General features: G+C 41.9%; 1 protein-coding gene across 1 annotated transcript in view; it reads right to left on the bottom strand.

Annotated features, from left to right (window-relative positions):
- The window catches only part of LOC134603351 (adhesion G protein-coupled receptor E1-like), a 121,999-nt gene that overhangs the window by 22,977 nt on the left and 84,365 nt on the right, over positions 1-14,657 (bottom strand). The window contains exons 14-19 of the mRNA XM_063449220.1: positions 9,905-9,963; positions 8,659-8,742; positions 6,457-6,622; positions 5,692-5,805; positions 4,999-5,186; positions 3,858-4,016 (exon numbers count right to left, since the gene is read on the bottom strand). Coding sequence (XP_063305290.1) covers positions 3,858-4,016; positions 4,999-5,186; positions 5,692-5,805; positions 6,457-6,622; positions 8,659-8,742; positions 9,905-9,963 — 770 coding nt within the window. The remainder of the gene's footprint in view (positions 1-3,857; positions 4,017-4,998; positions 5,187-5,691; positions 5,806-6,456; positions 6,623-8,658; positions 8,743-9,904; positions 9,964-14,657) is intronic.

The raw sequence follows: 14,657 nt of genomic DNA, 5'->3' as shown, positions 1-14,657 counted from the left end.
ATTATGATATTGGTAACAGAGAATTGTTGGCTATTATACTACTGCTTATAAAATGGTGACATCTTTTAGAGGGTTCCAAGCACAGCCTTTTGATCATAATTGACCACAAAAATTTGGCATATATAGGTGATTCTAAACGACTGTCTTCTAGACCGGCTAGATGGTCTTTGTTCTTATCTCACTTTAACTTTATTATAACTGACAGACCTGGTCCCAAAAACGTTAAAGCTAACACCTTATCTAGACAGTTTGACATTGAATCAGAACAAGAACAAGAGACATCCCCTATTGTTCCACCTGAATGTATCATTGCTTCCACTGTTCTTTCCTTATCATCAGCTCTGCTTGGTGCTATCATAGAGGCTCAATCCCAGGCACCTTGCAATAAACCTCCATATAAATTGTTTGTTCCGTTGCTCGAAAGAGAGAAGGTAATGAGGTTATTCCACAACAATGTGACTGCTGGGCATCCAGGCATTAATAAGTCCACATCTGCTATCATAAAATAATTTTGGTGGGATTCACTCAGGAAAGATGTCAAGGAATATGTGCAGGCCTGTTCAGTATGTGCAGTTTCTAAGGTTCCTCATAAACTTCCTTGTGGATTATTACAACCGCTTCCTTTACATCCGCTTCCTTTACCTAGTGTTCCATGGTCTCATTTATCCATGGATTTCATTGTGGAACTTTCTAGTTCTTATGGTTTTACCACAATCCTTATTATTATTTAACTATTTATATAGCGCCATCATATTCCGTAGCGCTTATGGTGGTTGACCACTTTCCCAAGATGGCTCATTTTGTTACTCTCCAAAAATTGCCTTCCTCTCAAGATCTGGTTCTTATCTTTATATGAGACATTGTCAGACTACATGGTATTCCTCAAAATATTGTGTCTGACAGAGGTTCTCAGTTTGTATCTCGCTTTTGGAGGGCTTTCAATAAACAGTTGGGTATTGAATTGTCATTTTCTTCCTCCTACCATCCCCAAACCAATGGCACGGCTGAGAGGGCTAACCAATCGTTGGCATTGTATTTACGTTGTTTTGTGAATAGCACACAAGATAACTGGTCCAAATTATTGCCCTGGGCCGGAGTTTGCCAGGAACAATGCGACCCATGACTTTTCCAGTCGTCATCCTACTGTTCTACCTTCTGTTTTTCTGACACAGCTATACCTGCTCTGGATGATCATCTCGCTTCTATTCGTGAGACTTGGACCAAAGTTCACTCTGCTCTCGAGACTGCGGCTGCTCTTTTTAAGTTTCATGCCGATAAACGGCGGGGTGCCAACCCTGTTTACCAGGTGGGTGAGAGGGTGTGGTTATCATCGCGCAACATCAAACTGAAAGTTCCTAGCATGAAATTTGCCCCTAGATTCCTTGGTCCATTTCGTATCATTCGGATAATTAACCCTCTTTCATTTTCTCTGGCACTTCCTACCTCCTTGTGTATTCCTAATACATTTTATGTTTCGTTACCAAAACCGCTTATTTGCAATAAGTATACTGTCCCAAGTGTGCCCCCTCCTCCATTGGTTGTTTCTGGAAAGAAGGAGTATGAAACATCCTCCATAATTGATTCCAGGTCTTCTCGTCGTTCTTTACAGTATTTGGTTGATTGGAGGGGGTATGGGCCTGCCGAGAGTTCTTGGGTTCCGGCTTCCGACATTCATGCTGGCTGCAAGATTCGTTCTTTCCACACCAAGTTTCCTCTCAAGCCTGGTCCTGCTCACCTGGTGGCCGGTCTTCAGGTGCGGGGGTAATGTAACATATTCATCCTCACCTTGTGCCGCTGAGCAGCTATGCGCCAGTATACCTGACTCCTGCAAAATGTTGGTGGACGCAGGCCGGATCCACACCCTTTTATAGCCCCATGTTTGCCCACGGCTATTATGACGTCAACGTGCATTTCACATTACGCAAAAGATGCACACGCACGTTCTGGGGTCAAAGGCCGGTTATGGCCAATCGGATCCTTAGGAGGCTTATTTAAACACATTTTTACTTCTTCTCATTGCCCTGTTGTGGTTTCCCTTATTAGGTTATACGAGAGTGTGTTCCTGAGTGTTTATTTCTGGTTACTGACTTTGGCTTCCTTTTGACTTCCCTGTATTCTGGTATCCTTGACTTTTGGCTTTCCCTCATCGTTGTGTCTCCTTCTGTGTCCCTGACCTCTGCAAGTATTCTGACTATTCTCTAGTACGTTAAGTCCGGCCATTCTAAGGCCCGGTAAGACGTTACCTTTAGTCCTAGGTGTGATATAATTCTGCGTGCTGGATCTACTAGTAATCCTGACAAAAAACTGGGGGACCTGGCACCCAGACCACTTCATTGAGCTGAAGTGGTCTGGGTGACTATAGTGGTCCTTTAATGTTAACACTATTCAGTGCACTACATTAGTCATACACCTATGATCAAGGTACTATAACTGAATTATTTAAAAAAAAAATTGAATTTCCATTTGGTGTTAACATGCACAAACAAATAATTTAAATATATGACAAATGTACAATGGGGTCTAAATACTGTTTCTCTATCACTCTGATCCCCATTCACAATATAGTAATTAGATCTCTGATACCCAGCTCAATTTGACTCCTCTCACCTTAATTGCTCCTCTCACTTTAATTGCTCCTGGCTGGCTGCTGTAGTTGACTGGCTGTGGTGGTTGGCTGGCACGCTGGCTGCTGTGGTTGGCTGGCTACTGTGGCTGTTCCAATGTCGATTTCCAAATAATGGGTGGTGGGCGCACTTATTTGCAGGGTTATCAATTTAATTAACTTTAAGGCAAACAGAGTGGATCCTTACGTGCACTGTTTGCCTTAAAGTAAATCCGGCCCGTGCAGGTGGCACACATCGACGTCAGTACGTGACGTTGCGCACATTCGCGCACTGGGCCAAAATCCTCCTCTGTTACTCCTGGCTCTACCTCCCATCCTGGATAAGCTGCGCAGATACTGAGGACAATGCGGTAATCGCGCCTCGTGTCAGACTTGGGTGGCCAGTGGAAATTTAGGTTCAAAGTGCCCGACCGCTCCTGGCTGCACAAGAACAATTTTTAAAAGACAAGTTGAAAAATACAGGTTGGGGCAAGTGCCCCCTTACCGCCCCTGTGGACACCCATGAACAAGATCACAATACAAAAACAGTAAATCTAAATGCAATTTGACCTAATGGTTCAGGCATAGATAATAACAGTGTAGCAATACAAAGAAAAACATTTTCAAGTAATACAGTACCTATATATGTACGCAGACTAACAGAAAGACCTGTAGCAGCCTAAGATATATCACAAAAGCCCCATTTGTGCTCCATTAAATGTGCTCCTTAGCAGAGCAGAAGCCCCCCAAAATATTACAGCTTTTAGTAAAAAAAAAAAATAGAAATAAAAAAAAAGGGCCTACCTACCATCCACCAGAGTTAGCTGAATCTACAGAGCAGTGAATCATTACAAGTTAGTACATCGGAAGAATCGTCCATTTAACAAACTCCAACAGACACTAATGGAGCTCTTTATAACTCCATAGAAATAAAAGTGTGGATTTTCTTTATTTATATTAGCTATGTTCAGAAGAAAAATGATCTAATTCCTTAATATAACCTTTTAGTTAGGTATACAATAACTTTTTTATAATGCTGTCTTGGCTGTTTCCTTGATAACAACGATCCCCCGCTATGGAACGATTAGATACAAGTGTTTAACTGACACACTAACACTGAATATGTGATGGCTGTGCATTCTATAATACTGCTTTATTTAGTGTTGGATCACTTAGTGTGTAATAACAACACAAAAAATATTTTAAGCGGTCACTTCCTGAAAACCATTTTGTGTTGAATCACGATTTATCTCACCTCCTCCTCATGAAATAATGTCAAAACAGCAAAAGTGGAGAGGTGGGAGCAGTTGCAGAGCGTGTGGGAGGCATTCTGTGTTTTGGTAACACATCCTCTGCTTGACCAGCCTGTTTTATCCCAAAATACGCACTTCAATTGGTGGGAGGGATTGAAATCCTGAATAATAAAAATGTGGAATTGAGTTGAAATATTGCACTGTTAATTAACTGGTCATGAAGACAATTAGCTGGTCATGAAGACCGTCAACTGCTCAGATGAAAATAGTCAGTTGCTGTACCAGTCATTCGTTAATATAACTGCTGTCATGCTAGTCAGTTTCTCACATAAATACCGATTGCAAGTTAGTTTCTCACATAAATATTTCCATGCAAGTCAGCTGCTCTCATGAATTCTGTTCTGCCAGACAACTGCTCGTAGAGATACGACTGTGTCAGTTAACTGCTCATACATATGGTCTCCAATTAGCTGCTGATATAAATACTCCTGTGCTGGTCAACTGCTGGTGCTGGTCAACTGCTCACATAAAGGGTTCCATACCACACAGATTCTCACATAAATATATAGCTATGCTAGTAAGACGCCCCACATAACTATTGTCATGACAGTAACTTTCTTGAAAAAATTATCGCCTTGACAATTTGGAGTCGTATGTAAAGACTAACATGTCAGTTATCTGTTTACATTTATACTGCCATGCCAATTTGTTGCGTTTTATTCTAAGACATGAGAGTATCTATGAACAGTGGTTTACATCACATATTCAGCAAGTTATGTACTCATGCACACATTGGAAAACAATAACTGCTTTCTAGACAATGAGTGACTATTTTTTTTACTTATTTTTTACAAACATAGTCTTAGGCTAGCAGGCATCTTGTGTGCAAATAGATATTGCCAAGTATCTTCCAAGTAATGGAATGGGCTGTAATTACTAAAGATGATCATTACTGAGCAAACAATGTCAAGAGGTATTATCATTTTTGTTGCCCATATTTCCAAATTGGAATTAATATAAATAAATAGATTCCAAACATCTCATCTTCCACCTAGACCTGTGCATGCTTTAACCCCCAGAAAAAAACTCCTCTGCTTTCACACTCAAACATGCTCAAAAGTCAGAAATACTGTGTAGATGGACCTCGATGTGGAGAAGGTAGAATGACACTGGAGGGTCCATATTATCTGTGTCTTTAACGGTGAGAGCCCCAGTTACCACATGCGAAATGATGTCTCCAGAAAGGTGATGCTTAGAGGACTCTTTATCCTTCTGTATGAAATTTGGCAAACTGGATTGCAGATCAGTATATGAGATGAAGACAGCACCATCTGAAGAGAAGAGAAAGTGAGACAGACATTCTGCCAACATACAAACTCATTAAATAGGTGGCATGTTTACATCCTCTCCATACACTATACACAATTATGATCACCTTTCCGGTAATAAGAAAAGTGCTGCTCGGCGGTCCTATGCCATAAGACCAGGGTTTTGCGACATTTTTCCACTCATTGCCCTGTCATGGTTTCCCTTCGCTGGTTATCGGAGAGTGTGTTCCTGATCGCGTTTTTTTGTTTTTTGACTTTGGCTTCGTACTGACTTCCCTTGCAACTGTGTTTCTATTCCTTGCAACTGTGTTTCTTTCTGTGTTCCTGACCTCGGCTAGTATTTCGACTATTCTCTGGTACGTTAAGTCTGGCCATTCTAAGGTCTGGTTAGACGTTACCTTTAGTCCTAGGTGTGATGCTATTCTGCGTGCTGGATCAACTGTAATCCTGACAATAGGCATCAGGTCTCTAATTGTAAGAATATACATTCAGAAACAACCTTTATTACCATTTTGTCCAGAAATATGTTTACATGGAACCTCCATACTGTTTTTTAACAATTCCAGAGTTAGAAAATTCGATATATCACTGCAGCTGTCATTGGAAACCTTCATGACGACATCTGTATTGAGGTAAAAGGAATCACAATTATCAAGTATGAACGCAATAATAAATAAAGGTAATTAGACATAAACTATGCTTCCTTGCATACACGAAGAACGTCTGACACGCCTAACCTGGTTTGGGACGACACAGGCCGATGCATATAGCCTAAGCAGCCTTTCCTGACAAGATAACTCACATTGACTTCTTTAGAACTCTCAAAAACCAACATTCCGGCTACACGCCACTAAGCTTATCTCAGTACTCCGCTACTCATCGAATTGTTGAATCTGTATTTAGTACATAACTATGCATGAGCTACATAATATTGCTTAGGAAAACCCTACAGAATCCTTAACCGTCAATGCAATATTGCCATTGTTGTACTGTGAACCACACCAAAACAATCATACATACTAGACCTCCTATATTGTACATGAGTTATGTCGATGCATATTTCTTTATCCATGTATTTCTGAACACAGATAATGTCAATACGTATTTTTTCATCTAAGTATCTTTGTAATTACTTCTTGAAAGGAACAAAAAAAAATTACTAAAATGATTAGCCATTTTAGGGAAAAAATTGTGCAAAGGCTCAAAACCAGAAAGAATCACAAGGAAGCCGGACAGGATCCTTAATTCACATCCAATATCTCCGTAAGCTCACCTAGTCCAGGAGCAGAGGTCCTCTGGGTAATAGGGTGTTGAATGAAAAGTGTTAATAGGGTTTGCTCCACTTCATTGAGAAGGGATGTGACCTCTGCAGGACTAGAAGATTCAATCACATTTGTCAAGGTCTCATTAAGAACTTGAGAGATTTCATTGGTGACATTCTGCAAAGAGTGAAGATGAGTTATCAAACGATATGTTAAGGAAATATAGCACAGAAGCAAAGGAAGAGTGGTGAAGACAATTAAAGAGGAGAAGAGGAGAAGTAAAAGCCACACATAGACAAACTTTATGGCACAACAAATAAAAGTAGCAATCCAAATAGGTCACACACAAGTTGCAGGACTCTTGGCTCAATAATCCAATATCACATTTAGACAACCCTTACAATTTACTGGATATTTATCTGAATATAACTCAGTTATTTAATTTACTCTTCTCCTTTCTCGCTCTTTTCTATCCTCACTCCTAACCTCACTCCTATTTATCCTCTCTCCTGAGGTCAACCCCTACCTTTAAATTTTGCACATTGGAATTTAGGGATTATACCTTGTGACACCTCATATTTGTGGTCTTTCAAAAAAATGGGATAATGTAACTTCGTATAGGTTGAATGTTGTATTAGCATGGATACTACTTAATAATGATGTTTTAAATTTAGTCTCTCTTCCATTTTTCTTTTTCTTTTTGTGATTTTTTTAAATTTAATATTAGGTATATCAGTCAATATTTGTTTTCTTGTATTTTGCATGAAAGATACACAAGACAAAAAACGAACGAACAAAACTTTTGCTCTACTAGAGGCAATCTTAAACTTTAGGAGAGCTGTGGTTTGAGCAGAGGAGGTAAAGGTCTTTGATTGTTTGGTGCCTTATTAATGGGTCTACTTTTAATCTTCCTGTTTTTGAAGGGTGTTTGATATATTAAATATTTAGGTGCTATTAGATTTAATTTACTAAGATCTTGGTAAATCCTGGCAAGCAAAAGGGGACAAGAATTTTTTGATGCAAGACAGTGTCGTTAGCAGTTATAATTGGTGGTGTATTATTTTTGTTTATTTGTTTGGCTATGATTTGTACTCTTACATGGGTCCCTGCTAAGCACTGAGAGTCCTTCGTGCTCTGGTGATGTACATCCAGCTACTGCCGCAGCCGACTGCCGGTCCTAGGGCTTGTGGTGGCACTTGGAGGAAAGCCTACTTTTAACAGACTATGGACTCTATCCCAAAACCCTATAGAAATTCCTAAGGGGTATTGTCACTGTGGGGAAGGAGTAATATAGGTCCCCAAGCACCTGACCAGAAAATATTCACAGATTCTATTGAACTCTTCATTGGATTAGAACTCTGTGATCCGGTGAATCTTGGGTTGTTGCTTGGGCCACCAGCAACCAATCACAGAGCACTTTGGGCAGAAGACATCTGGTAATACAATTTAGTGGGTGGCATTATATTCTGTGGTGCTCCTAGGGTAACTCAAATTTGACCGGGAACAATTAAAAACTGTATGGTACTCTGTACTGGATAAGAGGATGGCCACGACTACCCAGCAAGCTACCCAGGGATGTATAGGGTGTGAAGGTACTGCATTATGGTAGGGAGTTTTGGGGCTCGAATTTCCTTCACCCTCATCTTAGGCGGATTTGTCGTTAGCATGAATTCATCTCATTAACTGTTAACAGCCCAGATTTGGTGGACCCGGAAGAGAATTGAATTTTGATAAGTTCCTCACATCCTGGAGGGTAACTATTCATCCAACCCTCTATAAATAGGTGTGTATTGTGTTAATAAATCATGTGCTTGTTTAACCCTTATTAAGTCGCAACTATTGTGAAAGGATAAGGGATATAATCACTGCTTTGCTAATTCTGAGGTAGCTGAACTGAAGGAGGAAGACAAAGTGACAAAGAGACCACTACTCTGGTCCATTACATGTCCGTTTGCCCTTCATTGGCAGAGAGAGCCCATACTCTTGTTTTGGGCTGGCTACTTATTTTATTTATTTATTTTTAATTAAAAAGACTGCTGAATCCTTTCTGTAATATCCCTTGTATCCCTTGTGTAACAAAAAACAAACAAACAAACAAACAAACTGAAACAACCGTACAAAAAATACTTTAAGTAACAGCACGAAAGTAAATAAATTATATTAAAGTTATTTTACAATTTGGTTTAACTAATATAGCTTTTCATTTTCTTTACCTCCACTGATGGCTTCTTCTGGTTTTCCTGGCAGACAGACTGTCGAATATGATTAAACCTTTGGAATATAGAACATTGTTCATTCTGAAAAACATGTGGAAAGTATGTGTTATAATGACATTGTGACGGAACGCTGGTACGCCGTCACTTGGGCATCAAGGGCTCCTTTGTTTGGGTGGGCGCTGGTGGGGAGCGGCCATTTAGACCACGCAGACTTAGACCTAACCACAACATGGAGAGACAAGATGGCTCCAAACCAGAGACTGTGTCACCACATGGGTGGGGGTTGGACTTTCCCGTTTGTGATTTAGGGAGCTGAGTCACCTATTGTTGACTGTGTGTTAATCCCTTTTCCTAATGCATAATGTTTTCCTGTGTATGCAAAGTAGGTGTTCTGTGATGGTGTGTCCTATTGGTTATTAAGGGCTTAGTGTGATTGGCTGTTCGTTTAGGCCCAGTTTGGTTGCTGTTCCAAACCTTTGTGTGTTTACTAATGAGTATACAAATACCTGGGTGTGTCTGCTTTTCTTGGGGGAGATACAGCTGACTGAGTCTTTGTGAACGGGGTGATATCTGTGGTTTGGCTGGTGGGAAGAAGCTGTTCGGACGGGTGTGCTCAGTCGGGGCACAGGGGAACCCGTTACAGACATTTACAAAAGAAAGATGAAGCTTGTAAGAACTTCAAATGTTTAGCATTTTTAAGTGAATTAAATTACCACTGGACATGTGTGTAGAAGGCAGGTAGGGATTGGATGATGTATCTCACCCAGGACAATTTTGATAGGCGGGATGAGAGGAGATAATTATCTCACTGCACAGCAAAGTTGCTCTATTGTACATAAATAAGATATTATTACCAATGGGTGAGTGTAAGGAGAATATTTAATGTGAATACCACCCAAATTTGGCAGTTATGAAATCGGAACAGGGGGTAACTTGTACAAATAAACCCAACATTTTTCTAGATTTATTGTGGGATCCCGGTTTGGCAGAACCATCTGACATGAATATATAAAATCAGCATTTATTACTGCAAATGTGCAATTTTGCAGGGAATTTGGCAAGCATAAGAAAAAAAAGAGAAATTGCATCGCAATCTATTGAAATACTACTGTGCATACTATTAGATCATTTAAGTGCAGATTTTGATTTATTTGCTTTAATGAGTGTTTTAAACAGCAGGATCCTGGTCGCATTGTGCACCTAGATCATAAACCACATTCACAACGTCACACAGAGTACGTACTCTATAATTTTGCCTTCGACATGCCTCAAATTCCTGTGAGTCACAATAAGATGCAGGTTCTGTGGAAAAACGGGGACAGTTTGTACCATCATATCATCATCCTTTTTATTTTAAATGCATGAACCATGGGCTATCAAAATTACATCTGCCCAATTTACATTTAGTTAAAAAATTTCAAATATATTGTGACTCAAGTATGGATGGGGTGGGAAGCAATGTGAAGTAGTAAGCACAGGAGTTTGTTTGGACTTATTTAATTTCAAGTCAGAAGAACTATGTTTTACACTTCACCCTGAAGAGAGGTCTATGTGTGGTCGGTCAGAATGCTGGTGAGAGAGATTTCGCTATTTGCGGTGGTATAAGAAAACACACTAACTCCTGCAGTGGTTTGGGGGAGACAATGCAATGTCATATCTATTATTATAACAATATATTGCGTAACACAGTCACTTTAACAAAGCATACAGTGTCATACAGTATGCATGACTGTAACTCATTAACATATAATAAAATTGAATATACCAGATTGTAATACAATAACATGTAAGACATAGCAAGGTAAGACGTTAACAAATAATAGAATATCCCCTTCACGACGGGTGACGGACGAGGTCCGTCATCCAGGGGATACCCTTAACGACGGGTGACGGACCTCGTCCGTCACGCGGTAAAATTAACCCCAGATCACCGCAATCGCGGCGATCGTGGGGTTAATGGTGCTCCGGTCTGCCTCTGCATTAGAGGCAGACCGGGAGCACCGGATCGGGCTGTCAGAGTCATTGGCGGATCCAGGGGGGGGGCAACGGGGCAATTGCCCCCCCCGAGATTCTCCCCTGCCGGCTAGTGCAGGGCTGGCATTGCCCAAGCGCTAGCCCTGCAATGTGCCTGCGGACCGGGGAGGGAGATCACTGATCTCCCTCCCCGGTCTGCAGGCACATTACTGACAGCCGACCGGAAGGGGAGGGAGAGAGGACCCGGGAGCTGTTACCAGCAGCTCCTCCGGGTCCTCCTCTCGCGAGATTTGGAGCGTTGCCACGGTTACCACGGCAACGCTCCAAATCTCGCGAGAGTGAACTCTAGCCCTGGAGCGCGGGCTAGAGTTCACTGGAACCACTGGACCACCAGGGATTCCCCACTGGGACCACCAGGGATCCAGAAATGTCCCCCCTCCTCCTCAATAAAGGTAAGAAGGGAGGGGGGACATAAATATATTTTATTAAATACATTTTTTGTTTATTTTTATTAAAAAGCCCTCCTCCCCTCCCCCCATACACACTGCCCCCATACCCACTGCCCCCATACCCACTGCCCCACATACCCACTGCCCCACATACCCACTGCCCCCCATACACACTGCCCCCATACACACTGCCCCCATACACACTGCCCCCATACACACTGCCCCCATACACACTGCCCCCATACACACTGCCCAACATACACTGCCCCCATACACACTGCCCCCATACACACTGCCCAACATACACTGCCCCCATACACACTGCCCAACATACACTGCCCCCATACACACACTGACCCCATACACACACTCACCCCATACACACACTGACCCCATACACACACTGACCCCATACACACACTACACACACTGACCCCATACACACACTACACACACTGACCCCATAAACACACTGACCCCATACACACACTACACACACTGACCCCATACACACTGCCCAACATACACTGCCCCCATACACACTGCCCCCATACACACTGCCCCATACACACTGCCCCATACACACTGCCCCCATACACACTGCCCCCATACACACTGCCCAACATACACACACTGACCCCATACACACACTGACCCCATACACACACTGACCGCATACACACACTGACCCCATACACACACTGACCCCATACACACACTGACCCCATACACACACTGACCCCATACACACTGCCCAACATACACTGCCCCCATACACACACTGACCCCATACACACTGCCCAACATACACTGCCCCCATACACACACTGACCCCATACACACACTACACACACTGACCCCATACACACACTGACCCCATACACACACTACACACACTGACCCCATACACACACTGACCCCATACACACACTGACCCCACACACACACTGACCCCATACATACACACACTGACCCCATACATACACACACTGACCCCATACACACAAACACTGACCCCATACACACAAACACTGACCCCATACACACAAACACTGCCCCCATACACACAAACACTGCCCCCATACACACACTGTCCCCATACACACACTGTCCCCATATAAACACTGTCCCCATATACACACTGCCCCACAAACACTGTCCCATACACACACTTCCCCCTTACACACACTGACCCACAAACACTGCCCCATACACACACTTCCCCCTTACACACACTGACCCCATACACACACTGACCCACAAACACTGCCCCACATACAAACACTACACACACTGACCCCATACACACACTGACCCCATACACACACTGCCCCCATACACACACTGCCCCCCATACACACACTGCCCCACAAACACTGCCCCCATACACACACTGCCCCACAAACACTGTCCCCATACAACACTGTCCCACAAACACTGTCCCCATACACATACTGCCCCGCACACACTGCACACCTATACACACACAGTGCCCTACACACACTGCTGCCCCCCATACACACATTGCCCCAAACACACACACAGTGCCCCCCATACACACACTGCCCCACACATACATACAGTGCCCCCCCACACACACACTGCCCCACACAGACATACAGTGCCCCCATACACACACTGCCCCCTAACACACACACTGCCACCCTTACGCACTCACACTCACTTCACCGCTCACACACACACACTGCACCTTTCACACACACTTCACCCCTAACACACACCACTTCTCCTATGCCCTATATCCCAGCAGACCCCAGGTAAGTTGTCAAACTGTTCTTAAACGGTATGACTACTTACTCTGGGGTGGGGTCCTGGCACTACTGGCACCATAACTACTACACTGAGCTGTAGTGGTTATTGTGCTAGGATTATTTTTTTTAAATAATCTACAAGTGCCCCTCCCGAGATCAGGCTCTGGATCCGCCACTGGTCAGAGTACATGTGCCCGCTCTGACAGCATGTCAGAACGGGCACATGTGCTCTGTATACTCACCTCCGCCTCCCTGCACTTCCGGGTTCAGTGTGAAGTGCAGGGAGACGGATCTTCAGTGATCCTGCCCCCTGGTGTTAAAAAAAAAAGTTAAATTAAAATCCCACCCCCCCTTTACCCATATTAATAAAAAATTAACCCCTTCCCTGCCAATTGATCACTGACTACAGTGATCAATTGGCAGGGATTACATTTTAATATGATCTGATTTTTTTTTAACCCCTGAGGGTTAATTCTTTTTTTTTAACCCTCAGGGGTTAAATTTATTTTATTAATTAATTTAAATATTTTAAAATTATAAATTTAGCTAGCTGGGGAGGGTGGAAGTTAGTGGGGAATTGGGGGATTTAGTGTTAGGCTAACTAGGGGTTAACGTTAAAAAAAGTTTTAAAATAAGCTTTAAAAAGTTAAAAAATTAAGTTAAAAAAAAGTTTTAATAACGTTTAAGTAAAAAAAAAAAAAAAAAATAAACCCTTTACCCAGTCCAAATAAAAATTAACCCCTTGCCTGCCAGTCTATCACTGCCTACAGTGATCAAAATACAGATCACAGTATTATACTGTGATCTAATTTTTTTTTAACCCCTGACGATTAACTTTTATTTATTTTTTAACCCTCAGGGGTTAAATTAATTTAATTAACTAATTTAAATATTGTATAATTAAATATTTTGCTAGCTGGGGTGGGTGGGAGTTATGGGAAAATGGGGAATTTACTGTTAGTGCTGCTTACTGCTAGTTAGGGGTTAACGGTAAAAGAAAAAGCTTAGAAAAATGTTAAATCTGTAAAAAAAAGTTTTACGAAAGTTTAGGAAACTTTAAAAAAATGAATAAGCAAAACAAAAGTTTAAAAAATAGTTTTAAAAAGTAAAAAAAGTTTTAAAAAGTAAAAAAAATACATTTAATAACGCTCATTACCACTACACCTGGTACAAGCTAGCGGAAAAATGATCCCACGCTAAGGTTCAAAATATGCCTTTTGAAATACCCTGGGATGTCTTCTTTAAGAAATGGTATGGCTTTATGGGGTATTTGGATTATATAGCCTGGTAAAATACTCTAAAATGGGACATGGGCACAGCGTAAAAATTTAAAGTTTGAAAAAAATGGAATGGCTGTGTCCCAAATGTGCCCCTCCGATGTCCACATATACCTGGTAAAGGTACATACGGGGGTATTTTTGTACTCAGCCGACATAGCTGAGCAACATATAAAGTATTATAGAGTGGTGGTACACATAAGGTTTGCAAAATATACTGTGCAAACTCACTTTGTGTGTCAAAAAGGCAGAAAAAACGCTTATTACCACTACACCTGGTACAAGCTAGCGGAAAAATTATCCCACACTAATTTTCAAAATATGCCTTTTGAAATACCCTGGGATGTCTTCTTTAAGAAATGGTATGGCTTTATGGAGTATTTGGATTATATAGCCTGGTAAAATACTCTAAAATGGGACATGGGCACAGCGTAAAAATGTAAAGTTTGGAAAAAAATGGAATGGCTGTGTCCCAAATGTGCCCCTCCGATGTCCACATATACCTGGCAAAGGTACATACGGGG

Source organism: Pelobates fuscus, chromosome 3, assembly GCF_036172605.1.
Source record: "Pelobates fuscus isolate aPelFus1 chromosome 3, aPelFus1.pri, whole genome shotgun sequence".
NCBI classification, from domain to species: domain Eukaryota; kingdom Metazoa; phylum Chordata; class Amphibia; order Anura; family Pelobatidae; genus Pelobates; species Pelobates fuscus.
The sequence above is the reverse complement of the archived record's forward strand: the minus strand, read 5'-3'. Positions and strand labels throughout refer to the sequence as shown.